Source organism: Geotrypetes seraphini, chromosome 1, assembly GCF_902459505.1.
Source record: "Geotrypetes seraphini chromosome 1, aGeoSer1.1, whole genome shotgun sequence".
Lineage (NCBI taxonomy): Eukaryota > Metazoa > Chordata > Amphibia > Gymnophiona > Dermophiidae > Geotrypetes > Geotrypetes seraphini.
In genome coordinates this window covers 17,964,810-17,982,436 of record NC_047084.1, presented here as the reverse complement: position 1 = coordinate 17,982,436, position 17,627 = coordinate 17,964,810, and the positions used below count along the sequence as shown (strand labels likewise).

General features: G+C 41.1%; 2 protein-coding genes across 3 annotated transcripts in view; one reads left to right on the top strand and one right to left on the bottom strand.

Annotated features, from left to right (window-relative positions):
* Positions 1 to 15,576, bottom strand: part of TMEM167A (transmembrane protein 167A) — a 59,038-nt gene extending 43,462 nt beyond the window's left edge. The window contains exon 1 of the mRNA XM_033923691.1: positions 15,451 to 15,576. Coding sequence (XP_033779582.1) covers positions 15,451 to 15,453 — 3 coding nt within the window. The 5' untranslated portion in view covers positions 15,454 to 15,576. The remainder of the gene's footprint in view (positions 1 to 15,450) is intronic.
* The window catches only part of XRCC4 (X-ray repair cross complementing 4), a 232,703-nt gene continuing 230,652 nt past the window's right edge, over positions 15,577 to 17,627 (top strand). Inside the window, exon 1 of one of the 2 annotated variants that reach the window (XM_033923470.1) lies at positions 15,577 to 15,716. The gene's annotated coding sequence lies outside the window, so the exon portion shown is untranslated. The other variant, XM_033923561.1, reaches the window with a different exon arrangement.

The window sequence follows — 17,627 nt, the reverse complement described above, 5'->3', positions numbered from 1 at the left end:
CACAAACACCAACACTAACACTATCTGATGAGCAAAAAAAAAGGTTGAGCAGGTCCCAAATTTGCAATCACTAATATAGAAGATGTACGTATCTAATAATAAACCTTCATTAAAGGGACACTGTGGAGAAGAACCCAAAAAAGCAGTAATTCTTACCCTGACTGAGTGATCCTCCACGTACACTGCTGACAGTGGGAGCAGCCACAGGCTTCCGCATCCCCACTCTGATGAGCAGGGATGCGCATTCCTGGTTCTCCCATTCACTTCTATTACAGCTATGGTGAGCCTCTTCAGAGGTGAGCCTCATCAGAGCGGGGATGCTGAATCAGCTGTCAGCAGCGCACGTGAAGGATCGTTTAATCAGGGTAAATATTACTGCTTTTTTGGGCCTCCTCCCTGCCCCCCCCCCTTGGTTTTCATGTATGCATGAAAGCAGGGGCAGCTTGAGGATATTGCCTTTGGCTGCAAAGCTTGGAGATTTTGAGTTGCCAGACTGGAGGAAGATGTCTTCAGTTGGCAGGGCTTGGGAATCTCTACTAGCTCAATTATTTATAAACTGCACTCAGGCAGGGAGAAACTTTGGTGCCCCTCCACTAATTTTGGGCTCCAGTCCCTCTTCCAAATCAGCTGTATTTGACTACGCCACTGAATACAAAAATAATTGTGATGCACATATCCCATAGCTAACATATTACAGTTAATAAATTAATAATAAAACAATTTTTTCTACCTTATTGTCTGGATGTTTTGCTTTTCCATCATCTTGGTCCCAGTTTCTCTTTCTACCTTTTGTCGATCTTCTACCAATTCTCTTTCCAATGTTTGCTGTCCAGTTTTTCCTCCTCTCAATACTGTTCCATTCTTTCCTTATGCCTGACTCCAATGTATTGAATTTTCCCTTTCAGCCTTCTTAACTTTTTCTCTTTTTTGCCTGTCCACTCAAATCTTGCCTTCTTTCTTACCCTTCTTCTTTATAAATGTTCAGCTACCTCTCAATTCTCCATCTTCTCTCAGTCCCTAGCTCTCCCATTTCCCATCTCACTCCTTTCCCAGCCTATTTCCTTCTATCTACTCCCCATTACCACATTTCTACCACTGTACTCACTCCTCTCTCACTCATCTTGTCATCTCCCTTTTGATCTCATCCACATGGCTCACCACTTTCAGAATCCCCCTCCCTCTCTCCACTGGTCAGGTTGTAACTCCCTGTCCCTTTCTTTACATCTCCTGCCTAGCATCTTCTTATCCCAGCTCTCTTCCCTCCTGCCCTCCCATGGGTCCATCTCTCTTCCTCTATCTCGATGGTCCAACATTTTGCTCCCTCTCTTTTCTGTTTTCTTCTTCCCTCCCCCTTTGATGCTGAACAATGAAATGGAGGGGGAAAAAGAGAGATGCTGCATCTCTGCCTTCCATCCACATACCTAACATTTCTCCCTCCTTCCCATACCAAGATCCAACTTCTCTCCCTTTCTCTTCCCCTGCCTGCCTGCCTCCCTTCCCCAGGTCCACCATTTCTTCCTTTCTCTTCCCAACAGTTCTCCCTTCAAATATCTCTTTCCCTCTTCCTCCACACCAATGCTATAAATTCTGTGCAGGGTATCAGGATTATGCAGGTACGATGAACTAGACCATTTCTAGAATGCTTTTGAAGAGTTATCAAATGTATCTACAATTGATCTGGATCTCTAGAGCAGTGTTCCTCAACCTTTTGACACCTATGGACCGGCGGAAATAAAATAATTATTTGGGCACCGGCACCAGTCCACGGACCGGCAGTTGAAGAACACTTGGATAAATCATGCCCATCTCCACTCAATCTCTGCCCCAAACCCCGCCCCCATAATAGTACTAATTGTAACACCATTTGTTACATTCATTTTTCATATAAACACACAATGTAATTGTATTAACAGCACATAATGCTTAACCACAAAATTAAAATACACAAAGCACACCATATGCTTTTTAACATTCATTCCTACTATAAAACAGATAACCCCATGCAAATGCAGGACCAAAAATTAAAAGTACTAATATTTACAAACCCTAAGATGCAAGGCTCTGCAAGCAGTACAACCTCAGAGGAAAAGAAACAAATGCATTTCTTCCTGAACAGACAAATCAATCACTAAATTAAAAAAAATAAAAGCATTTCCCCTACCGTTGTTGTCTCTCTCCCTCCATGTGCCTTGCCTTCTGGCCTGCCCCCCCTGGTGTTATCTTTGGGCCGGTCCACTTTGCGATCAATGCAGCATCTTCGGGCCGGCTCCCTGAGTGCTGCATTGCACAAAGTTGTGGGCAGCAGCTCCTCGCATGCATCCCGCGCCTCATCTGGAAGCCTTCCCTCTGACGTTGCGATGTCAGAGAGAAGGCTTCCGGTTCAAGTGCAGGCCGCGTGGAGGAGCCTTTTCCCTTGGCTTTGTGCACTGCAGCACTAAGGAAGCTGGCCCGAAGACGCCGCGTTGATCGCACCGTGGACTGGCGGCTAAAGAACGCTGTCTTGGGCCCGATGGACGTGCCAGCCCTGTGAACCGGCAGAAAATTTCTGCAGACTGGCACCGATCCATGGACTGGCGGTTGAAGAACACTGCTCTAGAGCACCTGGTTTTGGGCATTTCCACCAGCTGTGTGCAGTGAACTTTTATCCCTCTACATGAGGAACTATTCTCTGGGAATAATTTTTAGTCTTCTTCCTTTTGGATAGGGTGATTGTCATTCAAACAGTCATAGCTGCCAGTGCAGAAATTAGAAATAAATTTAAAGAAATGGGTCAAGTTATTTTGGTCTGTTCCCATTTTGTACTGTGTATGAAGGTTTTTGAATCCCTTATACAAAGTTCTAAGTTTATTCAAGACCACATATATGAAATACCCCAAAATACTCACCAATTAATAATTCAGAAACTCCAGTCAGTCTCAGGACTCTTACAGCCACTTTGGTTCTTGGGACACATATTTTTTTGCAAGCCGCACATCAATCCTCTTCCCTGTCTCTACTCCGGGGGTGTCCAACCCGCGGCCCGACAAGGAGTTTTGTGCGGCCCAGCTTCTCTCTCCCTCCGGCGGTAGTTTTCTGTCCAGCTCCCTTCTGCAGTTGGCTGTGGGTGGCGTCGGCTCCTAGTGCGCGATTCATGGCTGATTCGGTAGCCTTCTCTCTGACATCGTGATGTCAGAGGGAACGCTTCAGACACAGCCACAGATCGCGCGTGAAGAGCCGACGCCACCCACAGTCGACTGCAGAAGGGAGCCGGCCAGAAACTACCCACCGGAGGGAGAGAGAAGCTGGGCCGCACAAAACTTCTTGTCGGGCCGCGGGTTGGACACCCCTGGAGTAAGGACAGGGAAGAGGATTGGAGCGCGGCTTTGATGCTGGTGGTGCGGTTGCAAGATGACAGCCGGGTGCTCACCTAAATTAGCTGGGCGCAGCGCCCGGCTAAAACATGCTAGGGAGAACACTGCAGGATAGTTTGAAGGTTATACGAGTTTCGACGGGCAGCTAGTATAAGTTCTTATAGTAAGGCGAGACGGAGTCAAATTTTTTGAGCTTTAATATTAGTCTGATCACTGTATTTTGTATCATCTGTAGTTTGTTCAGGAGTTTGGAGTTTAGACCTGCATAGAGGGAGTTGCAGTAATCCAGCTGTGACAGTATAAGCATTTGTGCTAGTACAGCAAAGTGATGCTCTTAAAAAAAGGGTCTGATTACTCTTAGGGCTCCTTTTACTAAGCTGCGATACCATTTTTAGCGCACGCAAGATTTTAGCGTGCACTACGCGGCTAGAACTAACGCAAGCTCAATGCTGGTATTAAGGTCTAGCGCGCGCAGCAATTCAGCGTGCACTAAAACCGCTATCGCAGCTTAGTAAAAGGAGCCCTTAGCTTTCTCATATTATAGAAGGTTTTCTTCCTTTAAGATGAATACTTCAAATTCAGATGGTAAGGTGGAGTTTTTGTCGCTGGGTGTAAGGGCCCAATATTTGACCTTATCTTCCCAATATGACTTTGTTCGAGAAAAAGATCAATCAGCATTGAACATTAGGTGGTGACCCAAAGAACTACTCTTTTAACAACTTTTGCTCCCGAAATGGAGCAAACCTTGGTTCTTAAATTTAATTTCATGTTATGGATAAGAAGATTTTTGGCTCAAAAATTAGAATGTTTCTTGATTTATCTAGAATTACATATGCTGCTATTTCTATTTAAAATGATTTACCTACACAAATAAGGACATAAGTTAATTATTGGAAATTTCGTAGAACATTGAAAACATTTTTATATGATAGATTGTAAAGTTAGTACTTTTAGTTAAAGGATTGTAAGGGTATCTTTTTATACAAGGAATTGCATTTTCCCACAGAATTATTATGGCTTCTTTTTGACGTAAATTGCCTTGAACTAAATGGTATTAGAGCAATTCAGAAATCTTGTATTAGATTAGAAATGCTAAGAGTTCCTGGCATTATGCTCCAGGTCCCAGACGTTAGGTTTGAAGTTTATGTTATGATTTCATTGCTCTTGTGTTGTTTCTTTTGAAATTGAGACATGTTTTTTGAACCTAATCAACTTTCTGAATATTTAGGGTCTAAGGAAGAATTAAGGGTCCAAATTTCTGTTCCACAATAACTACTGATACTGGTTAAGTAGATTATGCATCAACACTGCATCTTTAATGTAATTAATGTTTACTTTTTTATTTTTTCTTAAACCTTCTATCATTTTATACCTTCTATTATTTTTTCTTAAACCTTCTATTATTATATGCAAATCACTTTCATGCATATTCATTGTGGATATCTTGAAAACCTGACTGGCAAGATGATAATCCAGGATCAACTTGGGAAACACTGAACTAGGATCTTGGGAGTTACACTGAACAGTCTCTCCTTTCACTCCTATATCTCTAAAGTGATTTATTCATCATTCTTCACTCTCGGACAACTCTGTTCTATTTGTGCCCTTCTACAGATATCCCTCCATATTTTTCTTCATTCTCTCATATTGTCTAAACTGGACTGTGGTAACTCCATCCTTATAGGTCTACCTACATACAAGATACATCTATTGCAACCGATACAAAATACTAAAGTGAAAATTCGTTATGGTTGGAAGAAACAGGATCATGTTACTCCTCTTCTCATCACTGAACACATGCTTCCCATCACATATAGCCAGTCTCTTGATTTTCTATTGCCCCTAAAGATCACTTCGCTCAGCTAACCAGGACCTACTACTGGTTCCTTCCTTTTTTAAGGTCTTTCTAGAAGTTCCTATTTTGGTTCTGTCATCCCCACATTGTGGAATGCTCTTTCATGGAACCTGCATTTTGATTAGTTACTCAACAACATCAAATCTAGCTAAAGACATAACTTTTCTCTGGATTTTTCACCCGATACCTGATTCTTTCCTTGTACTTTCTTAAGATATTTGATTCTTGACAAATGCGACAGCTCCAAGCCACCTATTATTTTCTCCCACCCTACTTTTTTCTCCCACTCATGTCTATGTAAACTTTCACTCTCCCATTTCCCTTCCTATCTTTTTCTCACTTACTGTTGTGTACTGTATTCCCATTCTCCCTCTATTTAATTTGCTTATTGTAAACTGCTTAAGATTTCTTTTCTGAAAATTTGAGGTATATTAAATAAACTGAACTTGAACAGAAAGATGCTTGGGATTTTTTTCTTCTTGGACTAATATGAAAAAGAAAGGTCATTACAGACCTCCTGGTACTGTTCCACAACAGTCCCAAGCTTCTGGACTGTTTGATAGTTTTGTTATTCATAGTGCAGGCTCAATCGATTACTGATGCAGAAACTGCTGGTAGTTTTGCCAGTTGAGGAAGATCAGCATGTCCTCAGGCTCTTGAGGTCCTCTTGCCTGGAAGAATCAAGGTAACATTCCTTCCCTAAGCTGCTTTGGCAAGCTGAGGGCAGGGTGTGGCTGAGAATTATGGGGGTGAATTTCCTGATTTTGCTGTAATGGGGAAAACTGCTTTAGAATCTACATGTGAAATAAATGCTGTAGAGCCAACTATTGAACCCCAGGGAAGAAGTTATCTGTCTTCACAAAAGGAAGAGTCTCCAGAAGTGCTTTTTGATAAACTGCAAATATTTACACTAGAAACACTATGGCTAGCTGTTAAAAACTTGAAAAGCTCTCCATTAGAAAAGCTTCAGGGTCAGACCTCAATTGTATAAGACTTCTGAAAATGTCCGCTTTCTCTCTTAAAAATTGACTGAAAATGAGAAGAAACAGAACCAAGGTTATCTAATATTGAAGAATTGGGATGTGCTATTACAAAATAATATTATAAATCATAAAAAATTGGAATACTTTGAGAATATTTCTAGGTCTAAGAATCTACGTTTTGTGAAATTCCTTTTTGTTTTAGGAAGCTGACCACAATTTATATTGGAAAGATACTTTTAAAAAATTTAGAAGTTTTAAGATAGGCAAAAAATATCTGAAAAGTTAAGAGAGCTGGTTGAGTAGTCAGGAAAGCAAAGATGCAAATGGAAGAAAAAAATAGCTGACATGATAAAACAGGGAGACAAGACATTTTTTAAGATATACAGTGATAGGAAAAAGTGCAAAAATGGCATTGTGAGACTCAAAGGTAAAGGGGAGAAATATGTAGAAGCCGATAAAGAAAAGGCTGAATTGCTTAACACATATTTCTGTTCTGTGTTCATGGCTGAAGAGTGGGAGTGGGAGTGCAGAAGACAAACATGAATAGGGATGGAGGAATGGTAGACTCTGATCGATTTTTAGAGGGTTGTGTTCTTGAGGAGCTAGCTAAATTAAAGGAAGACAAAGCAATGGAGCTGGATGGTGTACATCCAAGAGCCCAAACGAAACTGTGGAGATGCAATGTTCTTGACACTTTTTTTATTCAGTTAATCCTTTAAAAATACAATGTCCACATTTTTCATGGAGGACCCAACACGTGCCGTGTTTCAGCAAAACACACCTTCTTTAGGGATCCTGATTTTGAGAGAATGTAATTTGAGTATTTTTATGTTCAACAAGGTGAATAAATGGTGCCCAGTGAGGTGAGCAGATGAAAAAAATCTTTTAAAAAACCGTGTGCAGATTAAATTATCTTAAAAAAAATGTGCAGACAGAAGTACTGCACTGCGATGATGAAGAAGTGGATAAGTGAAAAGCTGGTTTACATGCGTACATGCAAGATGAGGACATTTGAGAGTCCCCTTGAGATTAGACACTATATGTGTTGTGCGTGTAAATCATGAACGGACAAAGTATCTTACATAAATAGTAAGTACGTGAGAGAAGGGTGATATGTACCTACTGAGAGACTGAATGCACAACCTTTACAAATGTGGGATAGTTCTGGTGGTCCCACTGACTGACCTTTTAAATGCTTCTCCAGAGTCAGGAGTGGTACCGGAGGACTGGAGAAGGACAGATGTGGTCCCTTGCCACAAAAGTGGAAGTAAGGAAGAAGTAAGGAATTACAGGCTGGTAAGTCTGACTTCTATGGTAAGGAAATTAATGAAACATGTTTAAAACAGAGAACGGTGAAGTTTCTGGAATTCAGTGGATTACAATAGAAACATGATGACAGATAAAAGCCAAATGGCACATCCGCAGTAACCATTATCTCTTTCTCTCTCTGAGAGATCCCATGTGCCTATCCCAGGCCCTCTTGAATTCAGACACAGTCTCTGTTTCCACCACCTCTTCCGGGAGACTGTTACACGCATCTATCACCTTTCCGTAAAAAAGTATTTCCTCAGATTACTCTGGAGCCTATCACCGCTTAACTTCATCCTGTGCCCTCTCATTGCAGAGTTTCCTTTCAAATGAAAGAGACTCGACTCATGCGCATTTATATTACGTAGGTATTTAAACATCTCTATCATATCTCCCCTCTCCCGCCTTTCCTCCAAATATACAGATTGAGATCTTTAAGTCTGTCTTCATATGCCTTATCACGAAGACCACACACCATTTTAGTAGCCTTCCTCTGGACCGACTCCATCCTTTTTATATCTTTTTGAAGGTGCGGCTTCCAGAATTGTACACAATATTCTAAATGAGGTCTCATCAGAGTCTTATACAGAGACATCAATGCCTCCTTTTTCCTACTGGCCATACCTCTCCGTTTAGCTTTCACCATCATCTTTTCAACCTGTTTGGCCACCTTAATTTCATCACATACAATCACACCCAAGTCCCACTCTTCCATCGTGCAAATAAGTTCTTCACCCCCTAAACTGAACCGTTCCCTCTGGTTTTTGCTACCCAAATGCATTTCTTAGCATTAAATTTTAGCTGCCAAATTCCAGAACATTCTTCAATCTTCGCCAGGTCTTTCTTCATATTATTCACACCATCCGGCATATCTACTCTAATGCAGATTTCGGTATCATCCGCAAAGAGGCAAATCTTACCCGACAACCCATCAGCAATATCACTTATAAAAATGTTAAAAAGAACAGGCCCAAGAGCAGAACCTTGAGGCACACCACTGATAACATCCCTTTCCCTCAGAGGGATCTCCATTGATCACTACCAACTGTCGCCTTCCACTCAATCAGTTCCTGACCCAGCCCGTCACTTTGGGGCCCATCCCAAGGGCACTGAGTTTATTTATTAGACATCTGTGTGGAACACTGTCAAAGGCTTTGCTAAAATCTAAATACAGCACATCTAGCGCACATCCTCTATCCAATTCTCTGGTCACTCAGTCAAAGAAATTGATCAGATGTGGTGTATTTAGATTTTAGCAAAGCCTTCCACACAGACGTCTAATAAATAAACTGAGTGCCCTTAGAATGGGCCCCAGGAACTGGTTGAGTGGAAGGCAACAGAGGGTAGTGGTCAATGGGGATAGCTCTGAGGAAAGGGATGTTACCAGCGGTGTGCCTCAAAGTTCTATTCTTCGGCCTGCTCTTTTTAACATTTTTATAAGCAATATCGCTGAAGGGCTGTCAGATAAGATTTGCCTCTGCAGATGATACCAAAATCTGCAATAGAGTAGACATCCTGGATGGTATGAATAATATGAAGAAACACCAAGCAAAAGCTTGAAGAATGGTCTGAAATTTGGCTAAAATTTAAAGCTAAGAAATGCAAAGTCATGCATTTGGGCTGAAAAAACCCGAGGGAACTGTACCAGAGTTGCAAGAGGACAGAAATTCCATCCGTCCCCACCAGTATCCCACCTGTTCCCGCTCATCCCCGCCAGAATCCCCTCCATCCCCGCCCATCCCGAGGAATCTCCTCCATCCCCACGAGGAATCCCCACGTGCCTTAAAAGTTACCTATCCGCATAAAAAGCAGCAATTACTTCAGACAGTTTTGATTTTTTTTTTAAGTCTTAGTTTATTTAAACCAACAATAAAATATAAACAAATAACAATGAACAGAAATAAGAGATGCATACATCACCGGAAAGAATTAGAATAGAGATTAGGTCATATGACTGTAGGGTCGACCATTTCTTGTTAAAATAAATAAAACAGATGGATTTTTTGGTAATATAAAGAATCAAACTAATACAGCATCAAAATCATTTAAAGTAGAAAGGCACTTTTCAAGGCAATGTTTGCATAAGAAAAATGTGTCAAATCTGAACTAGAAACCCCAAAACAAACTCAGCAAGTACTTCATTTTGTACTAACCACAATTGGTGGCATAACCATTAAAAGGGGCTGGGTCTCCCACTTTGAGCTTAGCCCCCCTCAAAATGAACATTTCCCTTGCTGTAGCTGGTAGGACATTTTGTTTTTCCATCATCTTGGTCCCAGTTTCTGCTTTTGTCTATCTTCTACTAATTCTCTTTCCAGATCTCAGGAACCCCGGTTCTATCCTCATGGGAGTCTTGTGAGCCTGGGGGGGGGGGGGGGGAATCCCTACAGGAGTCCCGTAAGCCGGGGGGGAGGGGGAGATCCCCGCAGAATTCTCATAACCAATTGCAGACAATACAGAATATTTTTTTTTTTTTTTAATTTATTCAATTTTCTATACCGTTCTCCCAAGGGAGCTCAGAACGGTTTACATTAATTTATTCAGGTACTCAAGCATTTTTCCCTATCTGTCCCGGCAGGCTCACAATCTATCTAATGTACCTGGGGCAATGGGGGGATTAAGTGACTTGCCCAGGGTCACAAGGAGCAGCGTGGGTTTGAACCCCCAACCTCAGGGTGCTGAGGCTGTAGCTTTAACCACTGCGCCACACACAGCCCTGAGACTTGTCTATTTCCTAAAAAAATATGACCATATCACAGAGGCATACCATGACTTGCACTGGCTTCCAATAGAAGTGAGAGTGCACTTCAAATTCTACTGCTTACTTTACAAGGCTCTCAACGGAGAAAGTCCAACCTACTGGAATAACCGACTAAATCAATCCTCCTCAACCATACACAGAAGATCCCACTCACTATTCACTCACCCATCATCCAAAGATGTCAAACGAAAAAAACTTTATGATAACCTAATAGCCTCCAAAGCAGCTAAACTGGACAGACAAATCACCACTCTGTTATCTTGGACTACAGACTACAAAGCCTTCAGGAGAGATATTAAAACCATACTCTTCAAAAAACACATAAAAACTATCCAGCACAACCAATTCCAACCCAATATCCAACACTCTATTTACCCTTAGATCTCTCTAATACTCTTTTATCTACCAAACGTTATCTAAAACCCATAATTTCACCCTATTCTTATCTCCTAAAGACCTCCACTTCCCTTTGGTAACTCTTTACCCAACGTATATTACCTTAAAAATTCTATGTCATCGCTTATTCTATTCCTTCAAATTTTGAATGTAATTTTGTTTTAGTTTGGATGTAATCCGCCTTGAATCGCAAGGTAATGGCGGAATAGAAATCACTAATGTAATGTAATGTAATAACCCCCTTCCCGTGCAGACCTCTAAATTGTACAGTTTAGAGGGTGAAGAACTTATGTGCACGATAAAAGAGCAGGATTTGGGAGTAATTATATGTGATAAGTACATAAGAATTGCCGCTGCTGGGTCAGACCAGTGGTCCATCCTGCCCAGCAGTTCGTTCCTGCGGCAGCCCCCAGGTCAAAAACCAGTGCCCTGAGACCAGCTCTACCTGCGTGTGTTCCGGTTCAGCAGAAACTTGTCTAACTTTGTCTTGAATCCCTGGAGGGTGTTTTCCCCTATAACAGCCTCTAGAAGAGCGTTCCAGTTTTCTACCACTCTCTGGGTGAAGAACTTCTTTACGTTTGTACGGAATCTATCCCCTTTTAACTTTAGAGACTGCCCTCTTGTTCTCTCTACCTTGACAGAAAGGTTGAAAAGGTGACGGTGAATGCTAGAAGGATGCTAGGGTGTATAGGAAGAGGTATGGCCAGTAGGAAAAAAAGAGGTATTGATGTCCCTGTATAAGACTCTGGTGAGACCTCATTTAGAATATTGTGTACAATTCTAGATACCACACTTTCAAAAAGATATAAAGGATGGAGTCGGTCCAGAGGAAGGCTACTAAAATGGTGCGTGGTCTTCATCATAAGGCGTATGGGGACAGACTTAAAGATCTCAATATGTATACTTTGGAGGAGGGAGATATGATAGAGATGTTTAAATACCTACGTGGCGTAAATGCACAAGTCGAGTCTCCTTCGTTGGAAAGGAACCTCTGGAATGAGAGAGCATAGGATGAAGTTAAGAGATGATAGGCTCAGGAGTAATTAAGGAAATACAGAAAGGGTGGAAGATGTGTGGAACAGTCTCCTGAAGAGATGGCGGAGACAGAGACTGTGTCTTAATTCAAGAAAGCGTCCTAAATACAGTAACCTAAAATTGAAATAAAGTACCCTAAGCTCTAACTACAATATACAGTCCAAACCCATTCCCCATATTATAAGACTATATAGTCATAGTAACATAGTAGATGACGGCAGATAAAGACCCGAATGGTCCATCCAGTCTGCCCAACCTGATTCAATTTAAATTTTTTTTTTTTTTTCTTAGCTATTTCTGGGCAAGAATCCAAAGCTTTACCCGGTACTATGCTTGGGTTCCAACTGCCAAAATCTCTGTTAAGACTTACTCCAGCCCATCTACACCCTCCCAGCCATTGAAGCCCTCCCCTGCCCATCCTCCACCAAACGGCCATACACAGACACAGACCGTGCAAGTCTGCCCAGTAACTGGCCTAGTTCAATATTTAATATTATTTTCTGATTCTAAATCTTCTGTGTTCATCCCACGCTTCTTTGAACTCAGTCACAGTTTTACTCTCCACCACCTCTCTCGGGAGCGCATTCCAGGCATCCACCACCCTCTCCGTAAAGTAGAATTTCCTAACATTGCCCCTGAATCTACCACCCCTCAATCTCAAATTATGTCCTCTGGTTTTACCATTTTCCTTTCTCTGGAAAACACATTAATTAGAGCATGCACTTATGCAAGCACAGTAACAATAAACCATGCTCATGTGCTAACAGTGCCTTCTAATTCACATGCTAACCCCCAGATTTTAAATATAGCAACTAAAGTTGTGAGCACAAATTTGGCCACATGGTCAAAATTGCCTATGCAACTTGTGTAATGAGACAATTGTTGCTGATAATTTGCCACTAACAAACAATTATCTGCTTTTATACACACGACTTTCTACAAGGGTTGATTGAAAAGTAATGAAATGTTTGTTTTTTTAAATTCAGAATAAGATGACTCCACAGAATCTATACATTTTTCTTTTTCAAAGCAGCATCCTTCACATTCAGTACATTTTTTTCAGCATTTCAAAAACAATTCAGACATGCAGTAGACTGCTTTGATATCACTTTTAGTGCTGCAGCTGTGGCATTTTTCACTTCATCATCCGACGAGAACTTCTTTCCACGGAGTTGATTTTTCAGGGTTGAGAATGCCCAGAAATCAAAGGGCACTAAATCTAGGTTATATGGAGGGTGTTCCAGTGGTGTCCCATTAATTTCAGTCAGTGCTGTCAACACAACTGCAGCAACATGCGGCCGGGCATTGTCTTGGAGCAAAAATCACTGTTTCTTCAGCAAATGTGGTCTTTTCTTCTTTATTGCTTCACACAAAAGAGTTTTCAGGATGCTTGCATAGTAGCCAACATTAACTATCTGTCCACGGGAAACCTAGTGTTGTAGGAGCATACCGTGTGCATCAAAGAACAGCAGAAGCATGCTATACTTGGGTCATGATAATGAATCCATAGTTCATCACACGTCACAATCAATGTCAGGAAATCAGGAATCGTCTCTCACATTCAAACAGTGTTCTTGCACACTTCATCTCGTCAATGCATCTGCTCTCCTGTGAGATTTCTGGGTACACACTTTTTACATTGGACCTTTTGGTTTATGATTTTTTATTCCATATTTTTTGTGGCATATTTTTCAAACCTTTTTGCATATTGGACCCCCAACGAAGGTTTGTCCGAAACACGGACCGTGTCGGGTCCCTTGTTTGGGAAAAAGGTTTTTATAAATTTATATTTGTCACAATAAATTCTGCCTGCATCTTGTACACATCTGCAGTTGGGTTTTGTTTGTTCCTGGTTGGTTTTTTTCTGCAGATAAGGTTGGACCCCTCCTTCCTTTTTTGTTGCTGGGTACACACGCAACATTTTCTGGGCACACACGCAACACATTTTCAATTTCTCTGCCACTATATTTTGAACTCGTTCAAATGAGATGCCAAGTGAAGCAGAAAGTTTGCATAAAGTTAGCATTCTGTCCATTTGCTACAACTCTACAACTTTGGCAATGCTGGCATCTGTAACCGCAGTGGATGGCCTCCCTTCGTCAGTCACTCGCATGTTACCCTGTTTGAAGTGCTTTCATCATCAAAATACTGCAGCACGGCTAACTGTTTCACCACTGTATGCTTGCCATAACATTTCAAGAGTTTCATTACTGCTCTTTCCAAGTTTTACCCCCAAAACTCAATTTCTAGCGTACTCTCACAGACATGTCTTCCTCATATGCCATAACAAAACAATACGAAGTTCTTCTTCTCACTGTAACCCAACAATGAAAACTATGGCAGTCCAAATATAGGTTCAGAAATGTCGATATATGATCTTCACAAGAACCAGCACAATGTTACTACATATAAATTCTAATGTGCAGATCTGAAAGGAGGCATGGTCACGTACCGCTATAGAATACACCTTATCTGCACAGAATTTAATCACAGGCATATACACCAGGTTTTGGTGTAAAATGGTCACGCCTAAATTTTAGTCACAGGACCAGCCACTATGGGCCGGATTCTCTAAACCAGTGGTTCCCAACCCTGTCCTGGAGGAACACCAGGCCAATTGGGTTTTCAGGCTAGCCCTAATGAATATGCATGAAGCAAATTTGCATGCCTATCACTTCCATCATATGCAAATCTCTCTCATGCATATTCATTAGGGCTAGCCTGAAAACCCGATTGGCCTGGTGTTCCTCCAGGACAGGGTTGGGAATCACTGCTCTAAACGGTGCTGGTAGGTGCCCAAGACACCATTTAACAACATTTTTTAAACTGAGTTTCAAGGCACCAGGATGGTACCTAATGCCACTGAAGGTGTGGCTAATGCCAGAAGTGACTTTAAAAACCATAAACAACCTACGGAGGGGCAATTCAAGTCGAAGGTAGGTGCAGAAACATAGGCCTGAAAAACTCCAGCCTACATTTCTAATGAATACCTTTGCTGGAGGTGCGATTCTCTAACTGGCACCACTGTGTGACTGACAAGCAACAGTGTCAGTTAGAGAATCTGGGCCTATGTGTATTCTATAATCCATGCCTAACTTTAAGTGTGGTTTAAATAGCACTAAGCATAGTATTTTTCCATACCGATTTTTGCAGTACAATAAATAGAATCTGGCCTTAACTGCTAGTGCTTAGCACACTTTGGTAAAGGATCCCAACAGTCTAATGATTTAATAAAAGTAAAATCCATTCTGCTTCTTAACTAGCAATTTAAATCAAATCTGATCTTAGTTATGCCTTGCCTATTTCATATGACCCTCTATAAGTAATACGAGTAAGTCACTACTTTTAAAGCAGTGTTGTCATACAATGAACTTAACAATTAAAAAAAAACAAAAAAAAAACACAGTAGTTTGGTCAGTGACATATTAAAAGCATAGGTTTCCCAATTACTCTGAAATAAAGGAATCAGATCAGCATTAACAGACTTTTTTTTCTGCTGCAGGAAAGGAACGTAGCAGATGAGATGAAGGAAAAAAGAGCCAGTAGCTCCGTGGATTAATAATAATAAAAACCACCCTCTCAATTCCCCTGATTTCAGAAAGGAGAAACTTCTTCAAACGTTCTTCCAACTGCAAACCACAATCCCCAGATTTTCGAAAGACTACACGGTGATCCTAACTAGCTCCTATCCATCACCATTCCACGACCACTGTACAATGTTCTTCAGCCCCACAGAGCTAATAAACTTATAGGCTTGCTCACCATTCTGAACTGCTTACAGCCACATCACCATTCCTGCGGCGCGCCCGGAAATGACGACATCATCTCAATCTGATTGATCAACTGGTTTTTTACGTCATCTCCAAAGCGCCGGTCGCCCACTTACCCAACCTTGTCATCTGTCTATGAAACACTGTGGGATAAAAATCGAAGGGCTGTGATGTCAGACAAGGAAGCATTTTCAATTGGTTGAAATGAGACTGCCTATCTGGGAAGTTCGGTGGAGCTACAGTACGGAAGCAAAAAGGGTAGGATTGCCAAGGGAATAGGAATGGGAAGCAAAAGAAGGTGTAGGTCTATGGGCGAAGTGGGGGCTGAGTCTCCCCCAGTATTGAGCAAGTTCTCTTACTGTCTCTAGGAAGTATAAGTTATGCTGCATTTAGTGATCCTACTCATTTTGAAAAGTTGGTACTCCAGCGAGTCTTATTTTATCAGCGCGGGCTAAGAGCTTGCAGAATAGGTGGGCTGATTGGGGGGTTCTTGTATTTAAATAATTATGGGTTTATTTTCTTTGATGGGAGGATGGGGGAGTAGAACAACAAAATAAAACAAAACAGGAGCCAAAAACTCAAGTGGTCTCTTCCACTGTAGATTTTATTCTGTTTCCGGATTTCAGCAGATTGAGGATAGAAGGAAAACTCTACACCTTAGTTAGAATTTCTGGTTTGTTTAAAAGGAGTGGACTAGTGCTTAAAATATTGGACTTTATTTCAGGAGACATTCTGGTGCTACGATCTTTTTTTTAAGTGCACTGCAGTGGTTTGGGGGGGGGGGGAGGTGGAGAGAGAATCTTCAATGATTGTGTATGCTGAGCACAGTACAGATTATCCTTCCTGGACAGCCAATAAGTTTGCTCACTGTTGGTTGGGGAGAGGGGCTGAATGTGTAGCACAGGTAAAAAGCGAATCGGGTTTCTTTCAAAAATTACAAAAACCAGGGGACACTCATTAAAGTTACATGGAAATACTTTTAAAACAAATAGGAGGAAATATTTTTTCACACATAGAAAAATTAAGCTCTGGAACTTGTTGCCAGAGGATTTTGTAACAGCAGTTAGCATAGCTGGGATAAAAAAAAGGTTTGGCCAAGTTCCTATAGACTGCTGGTGATGGTTTATTTGTGTATGCATGGTCAGGCACCAGAAAGTTTGATGGGTACTATTCTTCCTTATGTCCCATTACTGAAGCTTCATTCTGTCTATGTGCTGATTTGCAAATACCGCCTGTTAGGTGCTTGAAGTTGAAGGTGTCAAGAATAAGCATGTTTTCTTGTATGCAGGGCAGGATTAATTCTTTGAGGGCCCCTAGGCACACAAGTACACTGGGCCCCCTTGGCCCTGCCCCTCCTATGCCCCACCCCATTTATCTGTTTTCTTATTTACTTCTTTATTTCCACTTATATTTCTTTCTTTTTTTAAATTCAGAACAAAGATTAGCATACCAATGCACAGTTTTTCTTCTATGCAACCCCAAAACATCTCTGAACAAACCTTCCTTCCTTTCCCACCTACTTACCCAAGACTTTAACTCTGAACCCTTTCCATACATATATAAACGTGTTCAAATATATTGTAAAGTAGTAATACTATCTGAAATAATGTATAAGTCTATATTAATAACCAAGTTTACAACGCCTCTCAACTGCCTCACTCTATGTCAACCAACTGTAACCCATATGTATGGATAAACAACCAAATCTGTAACTCCACTAGTATGTTCCACTCTATGTATGTTAACTTGTAACGAAACAACAAGGCAAGCACTCCACCAAAGAATCTAACATAAAACAAAAGAAGATCAGCAGAAAATAAGGAGAATCAAATCAGGTTTATTCAAGTTGCTCCCAAGAACCATGCTTGATGCATTTCGCTAAACAAGGCTAGTCAACGCTAACAGAAAACCATGTCTTTCATAAACACAGAAACAGATACACCCTCACCCAGTATGGACTAAGTAATCTCAAACTAAAAATAGAAATATACAGATAAAGATTAAACTGAACCGCCAAGAAGCCAAACTGCATACAGTGAAATACCACAGAAACAATGATATATAGCCCCCTAATATTCTGCAAAATATAAATATTGCAGATGTAAATTTGAAGAAACTGACAAACAATCACCACTTTACAAATTAACAAATAGAAATAAAACAAAATTG